Source organism: Melanotaenia boesemani, chromosome 19 (genome assembly GCF_017639745.1).
Source record: "Melanotaenia boesemani isolate fMelBoe1 chromosome 19, fMelBoe1.pri, whole genome shotgun sequence".
NCBI classification, from domain to species: domain Eukaryota; kingdom Metazoa; phylum Chordata; class Actinopteri; order Atheriniformes; family Melanotaeniidae; genus Melanotaenia; species Melanotaenia boesemani.
Window position 1 is genome coordinate 7,465,828 of NC_055700.1, and position 26,813 is coordinate 7,492,640.

A 26,813-nucleotide genomic window follows, 5' to 3' on the forward strand; every position below is an offset into this window, starting at 1 on the left:
TCGGCTTTACTTCCTGTCTCTTTAAGCGAGGTGATGGCATTGAGTCCAGGAAGATGTGTAGGAGCAAAACAAAAACAACTGTAAAACAGTAAAGAAAAGGAAAAGGCCAGAAAAGGATGATCTGGCCCGTTTTCTTAAGCCAAATGACACATATCAACACAGCCACTTAATTCTCTGTCTCAAAAGTTTTCAAGAGTATCAAAAGTTTTTGTAAAACGGATGAGGAGAGATTGTTGACGTTTTCTCGTTTTCACAGTATTTAGCGTAGAAAGAAAACTGTGCAGTAAAAAAACAAAAAGAAAACAAAACTTGGGCATAGGGCAGCTTATCAACGATGTAGCTTGTTCTGCTTCTTTTAAGACATAGCATAGACTAAAAAAATATATATATGTTTCATCAAGATAGAAACTAACACAAAACTGCAAAACTACAATATGAAACACATAATTAAAGCCACCACACCAAAACTTTAAATGATTAGATGTTAGCTGCAGTGGGATGTTTCCTACTGAGGTTAATAGCAGCACTGTACTCGTGCCGCAACTTGTGGTCGAGTTGTTTGGCTCCTATCATCACTTACTGATGCAGAGTGCCGTATGAAGCTTTGTTATTCATTAAGCTTTTACCAATTTACATCACAGTGCAACTTCTTGGCCATGCAGCTGCACTTTTTTGTGCTAATCAGCCCCCAGCTCAGTGGAAACCAAGGCTACCTGCTACTGTGGAAATGATGATTAGCCAGACTGCATGTAAATTAAGATTAAAGATTTTTATTTAACATCTCTGATTGTTTTAATGAAAAAAACAAACAAACAAAAAAAAAAAAAAAACTATCACCCCTCCATGATAGTTATGATTTTAGTTATTAGTAATGGATTTTGTATTTTTTTTTTAATCAAAACAAAATAATTTCCTTGTTTACTTGTCCTCTAATGCAAAACTGAAGCTGTGACAATCAGCTTATGACCTACACTTGATTAAAAAAAACTTCATGTTGAATACAGACAAGTTCGTTTTTGACCATGCATGCTTACACTGGAAGCAAGGAGTACTAAGGCAACAGAGTCTTATTCCTGCTTCTGCTAGATTTAATCCACAGAACATGATGTGAACAGCTGTGGTGTGACAGCACTTTCTATCAAAGAAATAGTCCCCATGAAAACTGCTGACAGCGCTTTATTTTATTACTAACTTGTCAAATGTTAATACCTAACACTTGTCACAGCAGTGTATGGCTATACAGCATTTTATGCAAGCCAAGAAGTTAATAAAAATCTAACAGATTTTGTGCAGCTCCCTCTTGAGCCTCAAAATGCTGTAAATTGTGGTCTCATATATGTAACAGTAAAAGTTTTTTAGTGTAATATCTAACATAAAAAATGATCCCTATTGATGTATAATTTAAAAAACAAAATATGCTTGATATTATCAGCCATTTTTAAAAATTTCCCTGAATGTAATAACCTCAAATTCAGTTGGTAATCACTATACAAGAGAGAGTTGACATAAAATGTATGTGTTTCCTTATGAAAAGACCTCATCAAAATGCTAAATTTTAACATTAAATAACAATAATAATAAGTCTCAAATGCAACTTTGATGCAAAAAAAGCAAGAAAAAAAAAGACATAAAACATCCATGTTGGTCATTTCAATACAAGGTGGCCTTTTTAATAAATGTGCCACACTCAGCAACCTTTGAATAATAGTGCTAGTTGCATTTCCACAACAGATATAGCCTGGTCCCAGTGCAGGGTCCTCCAGGGTGGAGAGGATTAAAACAGGAGAAATCAATATTCCTACATGAACAATGGGTCTAATGATAATGCATCCAGAAAAAGATGCTTTAGGTGTCAAACCCACAGACAGACAGAGAATCATTACCTGACTCCGGCTCTGCAAAGCATTTAAAGCTCTTTTTAATTGATTGCTTTTGCTGCTTTACTTTTTTGGATCCCTCTCACCTCTCTCTGCTATCAGAGTGTTTCCAATCAGCAGGAGTTAATCCGTTTTCAGCCAAAAAGATGAGCAAACCTCACGTATGAACACAGTGGAACATTACCTGCTTTAGAGGCACATAGTTCTCATTGGATATGGAAAGAAACACATAATTGTTAAGTGTGGACATGGGCATAATGTGTTTGGTTACTGTTGGCCTTTAACTGGTCAATTAATGGTGACTGGTGTCAATTTTAAAGAGCATTTTGGAGATAAAGTGAAGTTGGAAAATATTTGCCCCAAAGTTTGTGAATTCTTCCAAAAACAACAACCAGTGAAACTTTTAGAGGGAACTAATCTCAGGCAGGTTTAGCTGACACTATAGATCCTCTCTCTTCAAAGTGGGTTCAGAGAAAAAAATACAGCTTAGTTCATTCTTCAAACTTTTGTCTTGCATCATATCAGGTCTATTTTGTCACACATCATGATTTTGTCCTTGAACACACCTCTCTGTCCCCTGCTGAGCTGGAGCGGATCACACACAAAACAACTTTTTGACGCCCAGAGGACACACGAAGCGCCTTTGAGCAGCTGAAACTGAGCCAGAGCTGATCGATTCCTTCTCTTTGCAAAGGAAGGCGAGTTCTTATGTAGATGGCCAAGGTTTGAATAGGAAGAAAGGATCCAATTTCTCCCCTGGACTCTGCGGCTGTCAGAAGATAGGCTTTGACTGACAGCTCAGTGGTGCACGGATCCTGCAGCTACTTAAACGACAGCCAGAGAAGTAAACAGCATCAGGCTTATCAGAGCAAAGCAGCAGCTTGGAGGGCAGCAGTTTGGCTGAACAGGAGAGACTTAAGGCAGAGGAGTGTGCAACCAGCCCCCTGAAACTGAGCTGTTAGCCACAGCCTAAATGTGACCTTGGATACTTTTCCTTCCCCTCATGACCTTAGGCACTTAATGGGTGGGTGGAAGCGCAGTGAGTTGACAGCTGGATTTCAGATGGCACTGAATGTCACTTTGGATTCTTCTTGGAAATCAAATTTCATTTAGAAGCAAAAGTGTTTCACAAGCCCTGATGTTTGGGCGATATCTCGCTAGCAGGGATTCACACACACTTACTGACATTATGATACTGTCTGCTTTAAATCAAGAACATGTCAAAAAAAGAAGAAGAAGAAAAAAAAAAGACACCTTTTAAAGGCTCTGCCGTGAAAGTGTCAAAGGTATTAGTTTCCTTTTTCCAACAGGTCTTATCTGTCATGCCATTTTCTCCTCGAGCGGGAGCTTTGTGAAAATCTCAACAACAAAGTTACAGGAATAGCCGCCTGCTGCATCTAAATCCTAAAGCATATCAAGTCAAATCTCTGTCCATCTAACCAAATAAACCAGATCAGTATCGCCTATCATTATAACTTTACAGAGATTAGAATATTCACTACTCTAACCAGTCAAGATGGAGAAAGATACTGTCAAGAGCTATGCCTACAAACACAAAACAGGCTACCGGAGTTGTAAGTGTATTTTCCTCTGCTGAGACAGTTGCTTAGGGCAGTAATGCAATCTGTCTACAGCTGCCAATGTTTCTGCAACACATCATGTCCTCCCCTGTAGTGTCTGCAAGATGAAGGAAAGCCACACGCTTCGTATGTGCATATGTGTACAGTGCATGTCACAGTGGAGCATCAGTAAGACAGGACGTGTGTTTATCTGCATGTTTGTGGCACTTGCTTGGAAATGAGAGAAGGAGATGACGTTGCAGGATGTGAGAAGCATTATGAAGGGCCGAGAGATTAAAAGAGAGCAGACTGAGAAGCAGACTGCACCACCTCAGTGAGAGTCCCTCACCTGCTGTCCTCCTGGTTGATGCTCATGTACATTTCCCAGGTAGTGTCTTCTGCAATTCCCCCATGAGGCACCAACAGACTGATACCTGCCGAGAAAGAGGCATGCGAGAGCTGATCAGCACACAAGCCTGACGTGCACACACATGACACACACCTGCTCAGCTGTCTGGTCTCTTTACCGAGGGTGACAGCCAGAGGGGTGACGGCCCCATAAAAAAAAAAAAAAAAAAAAAAAAAAAGGTGACAGAAGCAACTCTCAAAGGCCCTGTGAATCAGTGCCGCCAGCACTCTTTTTGTCACAAACCGACACGTGCACAGACTGTCTCCTTCGTAAACATCAGCGCACATAAACATAGGCAACATTGTTCGGCATCATAAACAATTACTGCCAATCTGGAGGCAGATAAAACCCCTTGAGGGACAGGATGATGAATGTAGGCCACGAGAAAGAGATGCCTGAGTAACGTAGCAGAATGAGCAGCAAACTGTTACATCATACTACACTAAATTTCTTCATGTTGTACATTATATGCTTTCTAAACGTTAAAGCTAAAATCAATAACAGTCTTTAAATACATTTAGCTGAAATACTCATATTCACATTAAATATTTACTATGGTTAGAAACACTCCTGCTCTTTTTCAGGTTTATTATGAGACTCCACTCGAGTAATAGTAAATAATGAAATTACCCTCAGTCAATAACAATTGTGCTGCTTTAAAATGTATGCAATCCATCAGATTGTACTAAATTCAAGATTAATCTGTTATTAGTTTTGGTTCCATGTTGAAGAAACTTCAGTTTACTCTCACAGGAGGAATGGATCAAGTAAAATAGTCTCACAGCGGGCTCACCTGTGTTAGGTACCACCAGCCTGCCTCCAGCGTGGCCAAACACTGCAGTTGCTTTGTGTAGAGGCCTGCTGGGAGTCAGACAGACTTGTGGAGTGAAAAGGTTTTTGCCTCTTCTGCCCAGCGTTGTCCCCACTGCAACCCCTCTGTAGTCTGGAGCCAAGCCCCGCGGAAATGTCTGAGGGTGGGACACGACGTGGTACTCTGCCCTTTCCGTTGTCCCTGTGGATGCAATGAAAGCTCTGCGATTTGGTTGCACTAAACTTTGGCATTATTTTGACACAGCCTTTTCATCCTCAACAGAAAAACAAGCAACAGTAGGAAAAAACAGCTTTGTTTACATTTAGAAAATGTTTACATAGAAACACATTGCTCTCCAACTGACTATTCATTGCAGCCAGTCTCCAAACACAGAGTGAAACTGGGCTCAGAAAAGACCATCTCTGTCAAGGATTTTGCCTCCAGCTGAAACAATGAGCCTTGGGCTATAGAAAGCACAACACTTTGCATTTAAAGATCTAGGAGGCTTGAGTCTCTTTAGCCTGCTGCACCACAGCTTCTATGTAAAATACTAATGCAGCCACCATGACAACCGCTGTTTTTAATGGACAGCTGTTTTACAATTCAGCATTTACCGTCACTGTTGCCATGTTGGGTGTTTGGAGCCAGAAGGGATGCTCAAGGAAAGGATGAATGTGAACACCCAGGGACACTATATGCAGTTCCACTAGATGAATCAAAGCAGCCATGTTCATGATAATACAAGTGGTATTAAATTTTAAATGGCTCAGAAGCTTTAACATTTCTAACCTAATGTACAATTGTGATGAATTGGGAAATATGCTACGATCATTTTCAGCAACCAGTGGGACACATTTCTCTCTGCTGTAAAGTTGGGCAGCTTAACATGCAAGTCTAGGGAGATTGAAAATAAACCGTGTATAAGAGATGGAAAAATTGGCTCCAAATATCCCAGTTTAACACTCCTTCCTCATAAAAAGCAGAGTTAGACTTAAAGGTGCGGCGTGTAACAAAATCAAAGGTCAATGACAAAAGTTAAAATATCAATAAAAACTCTGTTTCTGTACTTTATTGAAGTAACTCTTATGTTTTAATTTTCTTTATTGTCTTAGAATGAGCTTTACATCTGCCACCATAGACAAACAACTCTGTGTCGGAAGTGAGAGTCCATTTGAGTTTTTAAATCACAGTATCAGCTTTGTCTTATAGGTGCTAGAACATTTGGGATGAGTAACACCTTAAAAGGCATGTAGAAGAAGAGAGTACACATGTTCACAATTTGAAAGCAGTTACCTGTAGTGCGGACATTCCTGCACCTGAGGCCTCAGGATTTACTTGCAGATAAAATATGTTCATGTCATGGAGGAATTTTGGCCACTGACAGCCACTGTCTATTCATTATTTATCATACCCATCTTCACCTCCAGATTTAATAATTTTTACATATTTAAATTTTTACCAGAGATGGAGTTACAAAGTCACCACCTAGTGTTTGTTTTAACTCGTATCTAGAGCTGTCAGATTTTGTGTTTTGGCTGTAGCTAAAACCAGGAATTACAAGGAAGTGGTAAACCAGACTGAGAACTACTGAGGCAACCCTGTAGCTACCCCTGTAGCCTAGAAGAACTCAGAGAGCACAGACCTCTGCCAAGCCATAGGGTCACTCACCTGAGAAAAACGCCAAAAGGCCCAACAGACCTCCCAGTAACCCTATATTATAAACATTCTGGATCACTAGATATAGAATATCAATATGATCCGGGTCAGACAATGTCAGATTATAAAATATACCATGATGTCATCTTGTAATTTTTATTTATTTTTTTTTTGCCAATGATTCTGGGCATTATTTGATTAGTTAGGAGCTATAATGACAAAATGATCCCTATTTCTCAATAGTAACGAATCCTTAAAAAACATTCCTGGATCCAGACAGTGATTCGGATCACCCCCAAAATCAAATCCCTTGTTATTTTATTCCATTTCTGACATTTCCTGAAAATTTCATCAAAATCCATCCACAACTTTTTTAGTTACGTTGCTAACATAAACAAAAAAAACTTAAACAAAACAAAACAAAACAAACAAACAAAAAAAAAACAGACCAGAAGCAGAAGAATGAATGCAGAATAAGCTTTGGCTATGCTCCAACAAATGAATGAGGATGACTCAGATGGGGGAGAAATGATCAGTTCCTCCTACTACAACAGGACCAAGTTAGAAGTAGACGTCCTTAACAAGATGCTGGGGCAGTATTCATCTCGAGCTGCAACTAGAACATGGCCTGTTGTGGTGTTTTATAACATTTTGGACATCGCTGCACTGAATGCAGGGGTCCTATACCAAAGCTTGATGCCAGAATGATCCAGAAAATAAAAAATAAAAGCCACCTTTATTATTTTTATGCTGCATTGGCAGGGTGTCAAAAATGACCCCCTCTGGTGGTTGTTGGAATTACTGGACTGTTGGTGGTTTTACTGTTTGCAGAAAATTCCTGCACCCAGATCACTCCCAAAATCTAATCACTTGTTCCTTATTCCATTCTGGAGATTTCTTGAAAAGTTGTTAAAAATCCACCTATTACTCTTTGAGTTATGTTGCTAACAGACAGACAGACAGGCAAACGTATGCCACCGAAAACATAACTTTCGCCTTGGCGGAGGTAATCAAAGTATTTTACAAAACAGAGATCATGTTCTCATAAAAACGATAAAAAATTAAGCTAATAAGATTAATGAGATTAATAATAATGAGGTTTCTAATAAGTTAATAAGATTGATTCATTAAAGTGAAGTGAAATTCTTGTTGCAACCACAGGAGTTGCCCCCCGGCTGGTAATTAGATTGGCCACAGAAAACTATTTTTGTTTTGCTTTAATGTTTGAAGAAAAAAATCCATTCACCCATTCATATAAATGAATTGTTTTAGATAATGTCACATCCAGTTCCAAAAATTCCAAGTTGGTGAAAGCTAATTCCAAAAATTTGCAGCTTCAAAGAGTCCACTTAAAGAACTTGAAGAGCCTGAAAGGGTTTTGCCTGGCCCAAAACCACAACCCAAGGCAGCTGTAGAGAAAGGGCTACACTTAGGCCTGGTACACACATAACGATTTTTGGGCTGTTTTTGTCCTGATTTTGCCTCTTCCAAATCAGAGAGTGAGCTAGCTGGTGAGCAAGGAAGTAAATATAGTCCGTCTCCAGTCTGTTATTTGTTTCAGTTCTGACTTTTTCTGTTAACAATAGTCCCAAGACCACCATCATTCCCTCGTCCTGTATAGCCTCTTCCATGCAGTGTGTTGTGTTTTTCGATTGTTACTATGTTACTTCTTCTTCGTTTTTTGCCGGTTGTTGCTATGGTTATTCATCTACGTTTCAACGTTTGTCCGGCTCAGAGGACTAGATTGTAGATCAGTTGCGGGACAGCATATTTATGTGCGTGTTGTTCTGTGATTACATTTTCGAAGTACACCACACACAGTATGATCAAAACAGATTTTTTTATCTTCATTTGTGAGGTCTCGACCATGAAAAAAATAGTTATGTGTACCAGGCCTAAGTTTTAAAATCTGTCTGTCTGTCCATCCGTCTGTGTTATCAGTATGGACCGAATGGAAAAGTCTGGATTGAGAATGCCCAGTGATGGCAGCACCAGACATCGCTTCAGAGAGGAATGTATTACAGACCAATTTAGATTACTTACAATCAATCAGATCCCCCTTTTTGTCTTTTTAAAACCAAACTAATGCCAAGAAAATTGCTTTACTTAGCTGTATTTCTTTGTATTGATGATGAACTGACAAGGGTACACACTGTTTACTTTTTTTTTTTTAATATTTAAATGTGCGCCAGTGAAAACAGCCTACAGTATGTGTCATAAATGTATAAAATGCATGACAGGGCATAGCGACATTAACACGAGGAGACATGGATTGGTGAATGGTCAATTTGTTATGTATGAAAGCTTTCTTAGAAATTGCCTTAGGAGGAAAACAGATTCAAAGCAAGATGGATTATCCCTCTGACTGCTACTACAAAGCTGCAGACGCTCTGCTTCTCCTGCTCTTACAGGAGTAGTTGCAAGTACAGAAATATGCTTTTCTACAGATCTGCTTTCTAACCTTTGGCCTTGAGGTCAGGCAGCGTGTCAAGAAGGGAGCGTTCAGCCATTATCTCTTTGTCAATGGAGTCCTGAAAACACATGGGGCTGGTGTAGGTACGTGACACAGTCAGATCGGGCTGCATGGATGAATTAATAAGCAGGGGGTTTGCTGCAAAACACACAAAGAATAGAAATTAATTATTGTCAGTAACTAAACACTGATGCACAATGACACTGATTAGAGTGCCACAAAAACCTAAAAGCGATATCAAAACAACTAAACACGCTTGTGACTTGTGACTGAATTATTTCTTTAGCATTGAAACATGACAGCATACACATTAAAGTACTAATGCTGTTATTTGATATGTGCCTTAAGGAATGCTACACAAAGAGATGTATTTTTTAATTTATACATCAGTGACTTAATTCTAAGCTGTCTCCTGTAAAGTAATTTTTTTCGTCTACTACCATGTTTTAATGACAGTTTTATCATTAAGCATAATTTGACCCAAGTAGTCATGGCTACTATTAGTAATTAAAATTTAAATTGCATATTTATGTTGGAGATTAAGGAAGCTGTTTTCTTAGCAACTCATGATGTGACGGCAATAAAGTAATGCAACAACATGGTTACTGTCCACCTGCTGCAGGATCATATAGCCATGCAACTTCCAAGGAGGGAAGGACATGCATGATATTGCGGAGGTTTGGTGTTTTTAGCCTCTCTAATACAGGGAACAGAGAACAAGATTAAAGCTTTCCCTGCCTCCTGCTGTGTTATCAAAATGAACTTTATTATGCCCTGCTGAGGGCTCCTGCTGTGGCCAACCATAACGCCTGCCTTGTAAAAATATGCCTCTGTAGGGCAAAACACACCATGCAACTGAGCTCTGATGTTTCTGTGTTTGGAGACACGAGGCCACAAAGGCGTAATTTCTGGGCACAGCAAAAATAAAGTGAAAACCCTAATAAATTGCATTTTTAATTTCCTAATCATGAATAATTGATTGAAGTTTTTGTTGTATGGAAGATAATCCCAAAACAGGCAAAACACTGCACCCTAAAGAGAGCTGGTTATTTAACATTCTGCTGAATATATGGAAGAAGGAAGGCGGTCTGAGTAATAATAGATAAGAGTGAAATTATTAACACATACCGTCCTTCTTGCCATATATTTTCTGCAAAGGTTTATTGCTTGGGGCGTACTGATGTTTGCAATAAAGCAACAAATACAATGCATGTTTTATAGATTAAGCTGTGTGTTATTGGACATTTGCACAACAGCTAAATAACAACAATAACCTCCTGAAGCTCAAGTAAACAAACTAAAAAATTAAATACTGTCATTCTGGCTCCTGAAGTGTTTTAATAATTGATGTAGCTATATCATAATACAAATAAATAAATGCATAATGCAATACATTACATAAATACATGAAAGTACAAAACTGTATGTGTGTATTTACATTTAAATCCAATGACATCAATATACAAGTACATTTATGGGGTTTTGAATTGAAATTAATTATAACAGCTCAAAATCAGTAACTTTAATCCTACTTAAACTTAAGCCAGCTTCATTCAGTGTCGTCTACAAATTGCTGTTGTGAGGTGTGAGTGTGTCGGTTATTATAATGTACCCATTAAGCCATATTAAAAAAAAAAAATAAAAAAAATGTCTGCCTTTCTGTATTTTCCAGATGTCTGTAGGGGAATGATTTTTGTATAACCTTCATACAATGAAACACAGAAATCAGATCACTATGTATCTCAGTGTATTACAGGGAAAAACTGTGGTCCTAGTTTGATTTTAAAGGAAATTTCATGTTCTTTTGACTGGTCGAACAAAACAAATTAGTATGGTTGTGCAGCTGCAGCTGATCTCTTTGTCCCAGGGCATCGACTTGTCACAATTTGTCGAAGTCTGTGGTGTTTTTGAGACACAAACAATGTGCTTTTGGCAACATAGTGCTGAAAAACCAACTGCAGCTACAGAAACATGAATTTGTTTTATTTATTTATTTTTATTACAAAAAAAAAAAAGAAAAAAAAAGAAACATGAAATCTGAGTTTATGAAACCAACTTGGGACAGTCATTTTTTACTCCTCATTTTTATTGACTATTAGGCTGGGCAAAGGCATAGTAAAATAAAATAGTAAAAAATTCATGAATACGTGAAACCTATTTAATCACATGTGAAAAATATGTAAATTATCTTGCGAAACTCACATAATCATATGTGAAAACCATGTAAATTCCCATGTGAAACCCATTTAATCACATGTGAAAACCATGTAAATTCCCATGTCAAACCCATTAAACATATGAAAACAATCAGAATTCCCATGTGACAACTATATAATCCCATGTGAAAAGTTATGTTGTTTCACATTGTTAAATCCATTTAATCACATGTGAAACAACGTAAATTCCCATGTGAAACCCATGTAATCACACAGGTTTCATATGTGATTATGTGTTAAACATTATTTGCATGTGAATATATGGCTTTCATCTTGGAATTTAAATGGCTTTCACATGTAATTTCTCATGAGATTCCAACATACATGTAATTCTAATACATGTAATTCTGTGTTTCACATTTAATTATGAGTTTCATGTGTGATAACATGGTTTTCATGGGAATTTATATGAGTTACATGTGTAATTTTACATTTGATTGCATAGCTTTGCATGGGAATTTACATGTGTTTCACATGGGGATTTATATGTGTTCTACATAGGATTATAATGGTTTTGCATGGAAATTTAAATGGGCTACACAAGTGATTATATGTGTTTCACATGGGGTGGGCTTAACATATTACCCTGAAACTACATGCTTTCTATATGCAAAATATGTCTCTTACATGTGTTTCACACCTACAAAGTCACATATAATCACATGTGAAATATCAAGGGTGAAGTTCAGTGCAAAGAACATATTTGTATTTTTACACAGTGTAGAGACTCTTCAAAATATAAATAAAATCTTATGTATTTTATGTATTCTGAACTTGTCTTAGGTTTCAAATATAGATTTAAACATTTATTGATTTGCTGTATTACAAATTTAAATGTATGTCAAAATACACATTTAAAAGGGGTGAAGGCAGCGGCCATACTGCCATTGCTTACTAATGAAGGCCTGTGGTTATTACTGTATACACAGCGCAGTATCTGCACACTGCATAAATAACCAGACAGCAATAAGTTAAATAAACCAATATGGCAGTTTGTGGTTGTTTTCCTTGATTCCTAATTATCATATGTTAATATGCATCTTTTTCTGTGTCAATATGAATTCCCCCTCAAGGAGATCAGTAAAGGCACATCTCATTTTATCTGATAAAAAGCTTCCATTAAACATTATCTAGCAAAAATCTTGATTCTCTACTTCGTCTAAAAGTTTATTTACTCCTTTTAAGTTTACTATTTCAACCATAACCAATTTTCTTCTACCATTCCCCAACGTTGTTACAGAAACCTAATGAAAGACCTGCTCACAGACATATGTAGTAGTTTAAAACTTAAAATCTGCATGTGTGTGTGTGTTAGAAACTTGCTCAATGGCTCACCTTGTCGGGAGGTCTTGAAGCTTAAAGACTGGAAGCCTCCAGTAAGGGCGGAGGAGTCGATAACATCAACACCATACTCGCTCTGGCTCCGTCGGTAAAGAGTGACAGCAACTATCAGCAACACCACGGTCACCACGCCTGCAGCCAGGCCTGAGTATAAGGCCACATCACTGGTGCTCTCTGCACCTTGGGACATTAAGAATATTTTGCATTAAAATTTTTACATTTTTATTTCCCATAGCTTGTCTGCCTCCTGATGCACAGCTTTATTGTTCCATTCTGCAGTGTTAAAGCTACTAATGAGGAACCATGGAAGGAAGGCGATTATAATCAAGCCAACACCTGACTGTCATTTCAAAGACTCCTTGGCTCTAGTGTTGGAAGCACTCTGTGTTCTACTGGGATAATGTGACAAACCCAATTCATTAAATTAGCTCATCTGCACCGATTATGCTCTATCTGCTCCCACCAGTACTGAAGCGTCCAACTCCACAAAGAAACAGAGTGAGTGGAAAACAGGAGCTACTAGTTTGTTCTTGAAAGATAATGAGATCTGCACTAAAGCGGGACATGCTGAGAAATTCTCTAAGTAGCCTGAAGCTCACATGAAGGAAAAAATATGACAAAATATGCAAAGCGGTATTAACAGCTATAGCAGCAGGTTAATTGAGGGCTTGGAAAGTTTTGGCAGCCTGACGGCATTTTTCCAACCATTTTTGACAAACAAAAATGCACAACTATGTTAAAGGACAAGTAAGGAGAACGGGAGAATGAGTGCTTGTGGCTTAGCAGGTTTCAAATTGATTTTTCTGTCTGGAAAATACACAATGGCTCATTTCCCTAAACAGCAATTCAGCATAAAGCGGAGGATAATTGGTGGTTAACCACACACAGTTTAAGCTGAAATGCTACACCTGATGAAGTTGAAAATCAGGGTGTTATTAGAGGTGTTTGGGACACTGGCACAGAGGCAAAAGTGGTAGTGCTGAAAAAAACCCATTAGAAAACTTAAAAATGTCTACTAGACCATTTATTTCTCAGCCTCTAAAATGTTAAAATCTTCCTTTTTTTTTAATTGAAAATTCTGTTGTAACTTGTGCATCATGACAGATTTAAAAGGTAAAAATACACATATGTTACATCAAGTAAAGAGTTAAGATTTTTAAACAAAAAATGAGTTTCATTTATCACTTTTATAAACCTCATACAAACTGTGTGCTAACCAGTGACGTGCAGTCAGGGGAGGCACCTGTCATGCAAAATAAAATACTAATAATGATCACATAAAATAATATTCCACTAAACTCTGTCATAAATGTATTTTCTGTATGACTCTAATCATTTTAAACATTTTTTTACAAGTACAGGGCAGAAACGAGGCGTATGATAACAGCAAGTGTTTGTCCCTTACAAACTGGGTTATATGGCATGAGCCTGTTTCCGTTTATTAGCATGTCACCAATATAAAGTTAACAGAAAGATTTATTATGCACCATGACTTTCTACAGTCAGTGTAAGGCCTTTAATGAAAGCGTGTGACATAATTATTCTCACTGATCAGACAATAAACTAAAAGTAATAAGCTAAGGCAGACAGAATTTGACTCCACCTTGAGGGGGTGCACGTGAGCTGGATGGTGCTTGTTGCTGCCGCACTTCTACAGATACTTGATGCCAAACCTGTTGGCTAAAGTCAGCAAGTCAAGTGGGCTACAGCAATTTACTTTATGCTCTGCTTTGTTTGACTCCCCAGATGGAGGATTATATATCTAAAAAGACTGAAAACATACATACATGTTAACCATTATCTCTATTGAGGCTGAGGGACTTTTAAAACTACAAGAAAATAAGGAGGACCTTTATAACCAAGATGAGACTAAGTAAAACAAAACAAAACAAAAAAAAAGTTGACCTATGGTCAATTAGTCTCCTTTTTCTTGTTATCCTCTTGATGAGCAACCTGTATTAAAATTGATGAACTAACTAGAATTTAATGTTTTAAAAATGAGCAGCATAACATTGAGATTTTAACTCAGGATAAACTCTGTTCTTTTATTTGTTATAAAGTGTATGAAGAGAGCAAATTCGCTCTATTCATCGTCTCTTGCTGCTATAAAAGAAACGTTCTTTCTAGGCCAAATATCTTCCTGAGTGTGTGTTTGTGTGTGTGTGGTGGAGAGGAATGCTGACGAGATCATTAACGGCGGTCAATATGCATGCTGATAATTGAAAAGATATTGAGTTCTTACACATATAAATCTGCCTCTAAAGGAGTCAGTGTCTCACCAGCCACGAACCTCATCGCACGTCACTGATGTTAACAGTATGTCAGAACATTTATATGAAATAAATCTTCGCCTCCACTTAAACATGCTGAATATAACTTTCCAAACCCAAAGCTGTCAGAGGGATTTACCTCTTGCCAGTTTAGGACTTTTTAAAAAATATTTTTTTAAGTTATCCAGGTTTAGGATTAGATTTAATTATAGGGAAGATAAAAAAACTGATAGAAATGTTTATTCCCCATTTAGGAATTTACGTTCTGCATTTAGTTGAATATGCATTTCTTTTTGCACCAATTTAGGTTGGAATTGTCTTTATATAAATGGGTTTTCTTCGTTTACACCTCACTAGATAAAAGGTTTTTCTCTCCTTAGTAGACAATATTACCTTTATCCTGGTAATATTAGAATCACTGTTAATCAAAAGACTTAAAACATCTTGTTTTAAAAATGAATAGATTATTTTTTCTCATTTAAAATGATCCCAGCTCAATTGGTACACATGCAGGCATGATTTCCTGTTTTTCTGTCCTCTTTTGAGTCTTTTATTTGGGGAATTACAACCTTTTGGAAGGTAGATTGGGCTGTTTTTTCAGATTCTGGTAGAAAGTGAAAACAAACAAAGAAAAACATATCAGCCAAACTTTTCTGCACCATAAGGATGAACATCAGCAGTGATCAGAAAATAGATCTAGGATAAGTTAAAGCCAATCACAGAGCAAGAGTGTCTGCACAAGCTGACCCACCTCAACACAAGTTTTTGTACATAAAGTTATTTATTTAAAACAATGAACAAAATTAGCTCAGCTATTTTTAGATTAGTTGTCAAACAAACAAAAAAAAATTAAGTGGCTCATAATGTGAATGGTTTCTTTAGAAAGAATCCTCCTCCTCATCTCTTTTAACTTGGCAGAGTCCAACTCTGCAAAAAATGAGAGTGACTGGGGAAAGGAGTTGTTGTCTTGTTCTTGAAAGATAATAAGATCTGTTCTTTCACAGCGGTTATGTGTTCAAACACATGAAAAATGCTCCTAGATTGGATCTATCAGAGGGTGCATGACCAGCAGGCCTGCCTCTATGTGCATTGTACCATATAACAGGAACAGGTTGGACCATTTTATGAGCAAATTTATGACCAGTGAAGAAAATACAACCCAAAATGTTTTGTTGTATTCGTGTACTCTTGATAGTGACTATTAATTATGTATAACCATAAATAAAGATAAAGTAGGCACTGTTTTTAGTTCAGTGTAAATAAATATGTATTTAGGGAAAATAAAGTAGTACTGTATACCGAACAGGTATGCATATAATTGATTGCATATGTAGTATACTGTATAAATGAAGAAAAACAACTGTTTATTAAATATGGGTTGAATTAGAAAAGGACAAACTTCCTCTTTTTACCTTTTCTAACATAAAAGGGCAAGAAATTATTTTCCATGCAGTCCCATGGAATTTGATGCGAGCAGTTCACATCGTTGTTTGCTGTCAGAATGATGCCCTTTATTTCATTTTAAATGATTTTTGCTTTTTCTGCTGTAATTTTGTTTGCTTTTTGTTTTGTTGTTGTAATACAGAATTTATTTTTTCATACTTACTATAGTGGACAAATGCATGCGTGGACAAACTCACCGCGTGGCTTAGCATCATGAAGCAGCTTCCGATCTGCTGACAGAGACAAACATCAGAAATTGAGAGTTTGCCTGCAACGTTTTTAAATGCTAAAAGTGTTGGTTGATTTAATTACCACTTGTGTATGCATCCATGGCAGCATGAACTGTGTCAGATGTATGTGGAACTGAGTGGATGAATAATGAAGATGGATGAGGTTGTTAATGAGTGTGATTATAATGATGATCATGATGTAGCCCTGCTCTGCCAGAATATTATGAACAGTAAATCTGTAATGACACAGTCTCTAAACACAATGCAACTAATGGTTATGCTGCTCTTTTTTTCTTTGCTTTTTATAACCAGTGAAGAGGGGACTTTGTTCTACCCACTCTGTGTGCAGAGGCTGCCGGTGCAGTTGTCCACGGCCACTGCCACCCCGTCACACAGTCGACCTCCATGTTTGGGCTCTGGAGCTGTACACTCTCTGCTGCGTTGCCTCTCGCAGGATGAACCACACACTGACCACTCACTCCACTCCCCCCAGCCACCATCCACTGAAGGGTCAAACACAAACAAAATGTTTTCATTTGCAAAAAACACTTTGCTGAAACAAAGACATGAAAGAACATTTCCAGTGCTTGTGTTTCAGTTAAAAAAAAAGAAAAAGAAAGCACTGCAACGTGTTGCAGAAGCAGTCCTAGAAAAAGCTCAGCACTCCTCTCTGCTAAAATATGACTCATGCAACTCAAGCACATACAAATGAAGAGGTATTTTCTCACAGATGATCACAACATCAGCTTTAATTTAGTTAATTTAAAAGTTATTTGGAACTTTTTTGGCGCACATTGAAAGTAACACTTGCATCACTCAACATTTTCTTCTTCAGCTTGACAAAATATTGAGTCTTATAGACTTGGAGCGCAGAGACTCTGATTATGCCACACTCAATCAGGTCTTTTCAGCTGCAAATGCTCTTTAAGCTCCCTTCTTCCTGCTAATCTAATGCACCATGTTTATGTTTGAACTCGGGAGAAAGAATCATTCAGGAGGAGGCATTTGGCAGAGAGGAGATAATGTTTAAAAGAGTGCACTACCTTCCCCCGATAACTTCTTCATTTTAAATTGATGAATGTTTTCCTTTATGCTCTGAAGTGGCTAAAATCATAAATTTGGGCTTGAAAAAAACACCCAGTAAGGGCAGAATACGCTATAATTATGATAACTAGAGCTGCTGCTCTGCTTTGCTTTCTCTCTCTCTCAGCCTAAACTGCCACTGTTTGCTTCTCTTTCTTGGCTTCTTTTTTCAGTCAATCTCTCGGTTTCCAAGAGATTTTGTCTTGATTTGTTGTTTCATGTGGTCCGCTGCTTTCCATTTCATACACAAGCCTTTGTCACCAGTGCAGTGCAGAGATGCAATGCATGCATGGTGAATTGTGACGACAGCTTTTGTAACTACAAAGGCAGAGAATTTACACCCTCCAAGCCAGTATCCTAAAAAAAAAAACACACCCAATTGCAGACGCTGACTTCAACAGCGTGCTAGATTTATTTATTCTTTTAGCCAAACATCACCTAAACTAACAAACCATAATATTTTAGGAAATAGCTCTTTGGCTTTCTTGCTGAGAATTTAAATGAGAACACTGATACTAAAATTCAGGTATATAATTGTGCAAAAATCCAAATATTGCCCTTTTTTTCTTATTCAACCAATTAAAGTTCAGGACTACACATTGAGGTATGGATGATCTCTGTGGGAGTCCTTTGGTGTTTAGAGCCAATATTGGGACATAATTAATTTTACTGAGATGTGGTAAACATTCTTGTAAAGGTTAAATATTTTAGCTTCTCTCATTTTGTGTCTATTTAGCCAGTTTAAGTGAATATTTTAAGTAATTTTACTATTCAGACTCCTTTTTGTACAAAAGACAGAATTGTGTGACAGCTCTGAGTGACATACCAGCCTGCGCAGTGAGGTGGTGTGTGTGGGAGTGTGTGTGGCTTGTAGTTGAAATGTACCTGTGGTTACACTGCATGTCCAGAAAAACTGAAATGAGAAAAAAAAAAGAAAAAAAAAGCAGTGTAGGGAGGATAAAGCTGCTGCACAGAAGATGAAGTCTTGTCTTGTTTTAAGGGTGCAACATTGGGGGCGGATTCTTTAGGTCCTGTGGGTTGGAGAATGGAGCCTGTCTAGATTGTACCAGCTTCAGTGCTTCACAGGCATGCTCGATAGGATTGGGATGGGGAGAGTTTCAGCAACCAGAGACTTTGGATTTTCGCTGAGAAGCTTGTTCTGTTGGCTAAGCTTGGTCAGCAACAATGTTTAGGTGGCTGTTTTGTGTAGAAGCAATACCTACATGACTGCCAGCATCCAGAGACTCTCAGCAGAACACAGCATGGCAATAAGATGATGTCTGTGCTGTTCATGTCATCTGCTGGCGGCTTAATGCTGTGGCTGATCAGTGTTATTTAGCACAGGATTAAATAAAAACAGTATTTTATATGTGAATAATAAAATAAGAGCAAAATGGAAAAAAGTAGAAAAAGAAATTACAACTAAAGAAAAGAAGAAAGCTATATTCTGTATACAAAGACAATATGAAACATGCTGTTTTTTGTGTATAATTATTAGTGCTGCAACAGTTATATAATCTTTATTTGCAATTGGTTAAATTATTTTCTACAATTTAATGATGTTTCAAGAGTAATGTATTACCAACTTTTATTTAAAATGAACCTCTATATGAACAGAAATTAAGTAACTTGGTTTTGGTTTCAGCAGCGTTGAAATATTTCCTATAAATCTCAACTTAAACAATGTGATAAAATCAAATGTATATGACAAAGAAAAATGAAAATTTCAGGATGTAGTTGTTAAAAGGTAATAAATCAGTAGTGTGAATTTCAAAGTTGTGTGAAGCTGCCTTTCTTTTAAACACATTGAGAACAAAATCGGATGCATTTCCCTGTTAACACGTAATGAAGGAATCGTCAGTATTCGTTCATTAATGTGTCAACAATATAATAAATTGTTAACGTGGCCTAATATTTATACAAAAACAAATAAAACACATGGAAAATTTATCCAACATACAAATTGTAGAGCAACAAAATTGCTTTGGTTTTATGAAAAATAATTTAAAGAATTGCTGCTTTGATTGTGGAATATAACTACAAAAGTATAATATGAGTAATAACAGATTTAACAACGATGAATGTGATTAGTAAAGTTGGACAGACACTTCCAAAGAGCTCCTTGTGGGAAATGAAGTCATGTGAGTGACTTCATAAAACTGAATCGTATCTTGAACTTAACACAACCCTGTCTGGTCTTTTGGAAAAAAAGAAAAGCTCATCTGTGGTAGTAATTGCTGGACTTGTTGGTTTCTGGCCATCAGTGATAAATCATTTTGAGTCTGTACTGTGTTTTAAACTTGATCATTAATTATCCATGATGTTCTCATATCTGACTTCCTGCCAGACTCATCTAATATGCGCTAGTTGGTAAAGTGTCTGTCAAGAACAGAACAGCTGCATATGTTCAGCAGAGTAGAGCTTCTTCTAGGATAACTCTGCAACACGTTGCAGCCCATCTGGTACAAACACAAGCACTGAAGAGAAAAGCTGTGATCAACACCACTGAATGTGTCCGGGTCTTGTGGACACTAAGGCATGCCACTGTTGATTTGCAGATACAGGGAAAATAAAGATGATGCTTTAATTTTACAGAATTCAAAGGTCACCCAACTGAAACATGTGCCATACTGTTTCTTATTTTACATTAATGTGTAATTACTTCCAAGAAAATGTACTACGATGTATTTTTGGAATAACCAATGTCTGCTCCCCCCCAAAATATACCAAACAATCTAAAGAGCATTTGAATACTATATATATGTGATGTATATGAAGATCCTTCAGTATATATAAGTGTTTATAAGAGCTTATATAAGTATAAGCTCACAGCCAAACATAAACTGTGAGGTGACTGTAATTAGCATAACAAGGATTTGTCCTGTCCCGTCATCTCTTACCTGGACAAACTGTGTTGCATGTGCTCTTCTGTACCGACATGCCCTCACAGAAGGCCCCTCCGTTGAGAGGAGCTGGATTTGTGCAAGTTCGCGAACGTTTCTGCACACCTCGTCCACAGCGGACGTTACAGGGGGACCAGTCTGTCCACGATGACCAGCCTCCGTTCACTTCAAAAGGTGAAGGTAGAAGGTATGAACAGATACTACAGGAGCACCAGCTAGCTTACACTGTGTGGTTAACAAGATATTTTCAGTTATGTAAAGCAGAGCGCAGCGTTGACTCAGGTTTCCTAAAATAGAGTAGGGTGATTGACTAATCTGCTCATTTGCTACCAGAGAACTATTCTTCTATTGCACCTGTCATGGACTCCATTAGCATTGTAGAAGTTAATGATTGATGGGCCTCCACAACAGGGTTTCAAAAAGAATCGGACGTATTCCTGCAGCAGCTAAATGTCCTCTCTGTATAAATAACAATATCACAACGAGTGGTCAAGAAAAAGAGCACAGAAACACTTCAATTAAGGCTTTCCTTAGTGAAAGGAGCTTGTAAGGGTTTGACATAATTTCACTCTCAATAGGGCTATAAAAATTTAAGAAACATTGTTTGCTGGTCTGCAGCTACAAAGTGTTTTAAATGAGCACTTTAGAGCTGGCAGATAAAAGCTGGAGTGTGTCAGTGACCACATCTTAGATTTACCATCACTAATAATGGAGTTCTTGTAAATATTGTGCTGCTGTCTCCTTGTTTAACACACAAGATCATTGGACCTTTAACGACTCATTAGACTCAAGAGTGGAGAAAGGATATTACTCATTAGTGCTTCCCAAGTCAATTCCTTAAGGAGAATCTGCTTGAGGTGAAAATTTGACATCATTGATATTTTTATACAGGCAAGACAGCTGTTGTGCTTTGTTCTGGTTTTGTATAGTGCACAATTTTCACCTACAGTGGATAAAATCACTTAGATATGGCTTTTTCTTTGACTTTAAGAACTGAGAAGAATCTAGACTGACATCTTACCGTATACCACAACTGTAGCTGTAGCACTGCGTCTTTTGGCCACAATGTTGCTGGCAACGCAGGTGTAGTTTCCAGAGTCAGAGAGACGGGCGTCTGAGATGATAAGATTATGGTCGCCCCTCATATCGATGACACCGTCGTCATCAAAGCTGAGAGCCTCCTCGTTTTTTAGCCACTCCACCTTGAAAACAACAGAACATATTTCAGGTAGATGTTTAAATACTCGACAATATGGCAGATGTCACAACAGTTTAAATTAATTCTGTAAATGTCCCAATATTAGCATCTTTTCAGTGGTCTAATGGTCTGCTACATTAGAACCACCCAACCCAACCCTTTTTCAGGTGTTTATCCTGTAAAAAAGTGGAACATTAATCATTTCTGTGATAATAGTTTAAGTTTTTCTGACATTCAGAGTGCGGTTGAATTTTAGACTGGTGTTTTGGTAACTTTTCTTCTTTTACTTTTTAGTGGTTAACCATCTTTTCATGTTTAAAAGGACAACCATGTTTACCGCTGTGTTTTATCACCTCTTCCTGTAACAACACTGGGTTTTTGTGAACTGAGGAGGCAAGACGAAGCAATAACTTTACCCATTTCTGTTAGTTTAACCATTCAAAGCATCTGTTGTGATCTATTATGTTTGATGAAGTTTAGTTTTTTTCTTTGGGTAAAAAATAAGTCAGCTTAGCACTGACTTTGGATTTCATTATTATAAAGCAAAGCTTTTATTAAAATATACAGAATGGTTTGGCTTTGCATTGCTGAAATAAGCAAGACATTCTCTGGAAGAGACATCTGGACAGTGGCAGATTGCTCCAAAACCAAACAATGCCTTCATACCATGAGCAAAAATATACCTCCATACCATTACAATGAGGTCAAGCCAGATTTTCTTATGTGGATATTTTACAGTAATTTTTTTTTCAGGATTTTGTTGTCGCTATTACATTTTTTTTTTTTAATGTGTTGCTACGATGTTTTTTAAAAAAGAAATATACAAAAAATCTTAATCAAATGTTTTACTACTGATAATTTACTTAACTAGATAAACTATTTAACTACTTACTCGATAAAGGTCAATTGTTTCTATTGATACCTAATTATTAAAGTTCCTTCCAATCTAATATATTACTTATTATAGTAAAGGCAAATTGAAGAAGATTTTGAGATATTTACTTCCTACTTTAAATAATGAATTTATAATGAGAATCCCTTTATTCTAAGTAAAACTTTTCCAACCAATGTTCATGCACTAAAAATAGCAACAGGTGACGTCGTACACGCACCAGGTACTACTTTATATTAGCCCAAACTTAAAAAAAATGCTATGTAAAATGTAAAGTAATTTTATTCATTCATCCTCTGTACCACTTAGTCCATTACAGTTTGCAGGGAAGCTGCAGCCTATCCCAGCATTTTAACAGGTGAGAGGCAGGGTACATCCTGGTCATCAGACCATCGCAGGGCCGACACAGATAGAGACAAACAACCATTCACACACTCACTCCTAGGGAGAATTTAAAGTGACCAATTAACCTATAATGCATATCTTTGGACAGTGAGAGGAAGCCAGAGTACCGGAAGAGAAAAAGAGAACTCACGCATACACGAGGAGAACACGTAAACTCCACACAAACGCCGAGACTCGAACCAGCGACCTTCTAAACATTTAAAAACATTAGCTCATTTAGAATTTGAACTTCTTTTAATTAGGGTTGTAAAACTAATATGCTTTAATATTTTTTAATATATTTTATGTTTAAGATTATAATGTCCAGCTCCCTCCCTTAAAAAAAAGATCTAAGGATCTGTAGAGCTGTTATACTCCATATCTAATCTATCCATCAAAAATAGAAATATTGTTTTGAATTAAACTGATCAAAATGTAGTAGGGCACGTTCTAATTGCAAGATCAGGAGTTTGTGGGTAAAACACAATATGTCTGAAAAGCACTTAGAAGGAGTGATGTAGTAGGTTGGTCAGATCCACTACCATTACCAATTCATTGGCTGTGCAGTGAGTGAAAGTAATAAGGAGTTACAAAATAAAGGACGTTTCTGTTGATGCTCCTCTCCCTGCATGACTGACTCTGTAAATTGCTATTAATGTGCCAGTAGCATGAGCTGTTCATTGAGAGGGACGAGCTGGAGCACGAGGAGTGGGGTTTGATTTATGGCTGTGTATTTGAGGATTAAAACTCCGCCCCACTGGGAGCTCCATGTTTGTGCATGTGGCTGTGCTCCATCGTGTGAGCGCGCATGTGTTTGTGCAGTGTCCATTTGCCAAGGGGATTTAACAACAGCCAACAAACTCAGAGATTGCTTTGCTCTTTCAAAACCTTGGTCGGAGAAAAAAAAAAAAGATTTAGCTAAGAAATCAATACATCAGGAGTCATGTTGTCGCAATTACTTTTATTCCTCCTTTTGATGCCCCAAGAAGTCTTTCATCATGTGGCTTTAATTTAATTTTCTTTTTCTTTCTGCAGTTGGCTTCACAACTCTCAAAACATCAAACAACAACAGTGGTGGTTTGTGTTGGTCCGTCTGTCAGTTCTTTTCTTTATAAATTTAACCCGCGGATGCACGAGGTTTTAAGAAAGAGCGCCATATTTTTTCTTCTACAGATATGTACTTTGATACTTAAAAAAATTTGTAATGTTATTTTACTTTTTATTTATCTGATCTATTTCTATCCATTCTACAATAATCTTTATATAATTATATTATATTAAATTTATTTAATATAATTATTTATTCTAAAAAAATAGAGTTGTATAATTTGTTTCCATGTGTTTACATGCATATATACTTCTTCCAGCTACAAGACGATCAGACTCCTGCTGTTCTATTTGGGGCTCCTAGAGAGGAGGGTCTGTTGGATAGTTGGAGCTCAGAATCATGAGGAACAACTCTTCACTTTTAGTCTGGTCTGGGAGGGCAAATGGGAGTTTGCCCAACCAGCATATGTTTTGTGGACTTGGAGATGGGGTTTGACTGTGTCCCTCAGGGAGTTTGTCTGAAATATGGGGTACCAGGTCCTTGTTAGGGGACCTGGTACTATCTAGCTTGGTCCACATTGCCGGCAGTAAGTGGAATTCATTTTATCATCCAGTGGGGGTTGGACTCATCCATGGCTGCCCTTTGTCATCGACTTTGTTCATAACTTTGATGGACAGAATGAGCTGAAGTGTTGAGGGGATCAGGTTTGGTGGTCTCTGGATTGGGTCTCTGCTTTTTGCAGATGATGTTATTCTCTGTCAGGCTGGGATCTCCAACTCTCACTGAAAATCAGCACCTCCAAAACTGAAATGGTCAATTAATAAATAATTCCCTCAGAAAACAGCATTTAAAGAGGTATCCAGTGTAGTAGGCATTATTAATGAAAGGGTTAAGTATACCTTCACAGCACTCTCCAAAGCTGCTTCATTATGAAACCACTCAGTTAATATGTACAAAATTATGTAAATTATCCTAAATCCACCCTTATGGTTTCTTCATGAATCTATCTAATCAAGAATGTATTGCCTTAACCAATCATAAGGAGCTGGTTTCACTAAATAAATATCAACTCATTTTAACACATTACAGCAGATAAGTCTGGTTGCTAATGCTGTGATTATTCTGTGGTGGTAAAATTTTATGATCTTCTGGTGTTTAAACCTTTTCTGTATTAACGTTTGATACTTTTGTATACTTTTAAAAATCATATGTTAATTAAATAAAAAATCATATTCACATGTCCTTATTATTCTCAGCTCTTTGTATTAGTTTGTTGTATCTATTACTGCCAAACTGAGCAGCCAAAAGTGTTTTAATTCCTGGGTTACTAAAGGTTAATTAAAATAAAATAAAACAAGTTGTGCTGCATTTGGAAAAGATTCCACCTTAAATACCTCTATAATCTCACAAAGAAATAAAATATTTAGAGAATTAGCTAAAAATGAACCAATTTCTGGCAGTCTGGTTATCAGATTGTCTGGCACAAGATTCATATATCAACTGTAGCCTTATATTTATACATTTATTATATGTACAGCCTAGGTAAATGTTTACTTTGAGATACTGTGAGTAAGATGCCTCATTAATGAACCCAGGGTGGAGTTATAAATAATAATAAAAAAAAAAGCCAACATTTATTTCCTGCATTTCCAGCACTGATACATGGTGGGGACATGGTAAAACCTAACTGGGTGATAAAATGGATGTGGATACTTAAATCCTTTGTTTTTGTTATCACAGGAAATATATATGAAATATAAAATAAATACAAATACATTTAGAGAGATGTAAGAATTGAACTTGACAGGTAACATAATTTAACTATTATGTTTAGTAAATTTGACATAGCTTTTTGTGGGTAAAATGTAACCCCAGCAAATATCATCAAATATACATGGACTGCTGAAGTGAAGACTCATACACTCGCTTTTCTACATAAAACATATATTTTAGTGACAACTCTAATTTCTGTCACAAGAAAGTAAAAATTTAGATAATGTAACTGCTTTGCATTACACAGAAATTTAAGACAATAAATTTATGTTTAAATGTATTCCACAGAAATCTCAGAGCCTTAAAAATAAGAGATATATATTATGATATAGGACATTTAATACAAAACCTTATTACCTTGAGCTGAACCAGCAGTTATCTGATGTAGCTCAAAGAAAACTGCAGCTAACGAGTAAAAGCTTGAGAAAAGCAGTCCTTTTCCCCGAGATGTTACTGTGTTAAATTATATTGTTGGTGTAAAGCTGTCCATCTTGTGCAGGTATAAAATCTATCACATATACTGTAGCTGTGAAATGCCATAAGAATTAATGTCTGAAATTAGGGTAATTGAGATGATTGAATTCTTTTTACAAGCCAAGTGAGCTTTTAAAATTTTATTGCTTTTTATTACCCTGGGAAAGACCGTAGGAAAGTCACAATGAATGTGAGAAGATTTATTAAAAATGAAGTCCAGATGGGATTTGACCCATGGCAGTAAAGAGGGACCTTGGATGACAGAACTTTTGCGCTCAAGTATTCCAACAACTGTGTGAACATGTTTTTTAGCCATGTCTCATGTTAGTTCAGCAAGCTAATGAAATCAAACCACATTAAGGCCAATCAGGGTGTGATGACCAGTCAAACATAATAACATCCCCATCTCACCACCAGTATATTTCCAATTTAATTTTATTTGAAGTCTAAACACTACTCATTCCATTTTACATTATTTCTTTACTAAATCACTTTAATTTCCCATACCTTACAAGATTAAATATACCATGGCACTGTAAGATCAAATTATGTTTGTTTCTTTTACTTATTTTTAGTTACCCGGGGTTCAGTTTGTCCTTCCTGGTACAGCAAGGTCGTGACCAGGGGCTGGGGACTCTGATAAGCTACTGGCAGCTTCATTGGACTTTACCACATGCTGCAGTGTTATAGGGGTGTTTGGGGATTTATTGTGAGGTTTTGGTTGGTGCAAAATGCAGTAGCCATTTTATTTCTCCCTTTTGTGTTTACTCTTT

The 26,813-nt window shown here is 37.0% G+C and overlaps 1 protein-coding gene across 6 annotated transcripts in view; it reads right to left on the reverse strand.

Moving 5' to 3' along the window:
• The window catches only part of LOC121630182 (netrin receptor UNC5D-like), a 195,367-nt gene that overhangs the window by 14,502 nt on the left and 154,052 nt on the right, over positions 1 to 26,813 (reverse strand). For 4 of the 6 annotated variants that reach the window (XM_041970308.1, XM_041970303.1, XM_041970309.1 and 1 more), the window contains 8 exons: positions 21,293 to 21,473; positions 20,269 to 20,436; positions 16,624 to 16,788; positions 16,253 to 16,288; positions 12,337 to 12,522; positions 8,774 to 8,923; positions 4,639 to 4,857; positions 3,786 to 3,870 (listed from right to left, as the gene is read on the reverse strand). In XM_041970308.1, the coding sequence (XP_041826242.1) occupies positions 3,786 to 3,870; positions 4,639 to 4,857; positions 8,774 to 8,923; positions 12,337 to 12,522; positions 16,253 to 16,288; positions 16,624 to 16,788; positions 20,269 to 20,436; positions 21,293 to 21,473 (1,190 nt within the window). The remainder of the gene's footprint in view (positions 1 to 3,785; positions 3,871 to 4,638; positions 4,858 to 8,773; positions 8,924 to 12,336; positions 12,523 to 16,252; positions 16,289 to 16,623; positions 16,789 to 20,268; positions 20,437 to 21,292; positions 21,474 to 26,813) is intronic. The other 2 variants (XM_041970305.1, XM_041970304.1) reach the window with 2 other exon arrangements.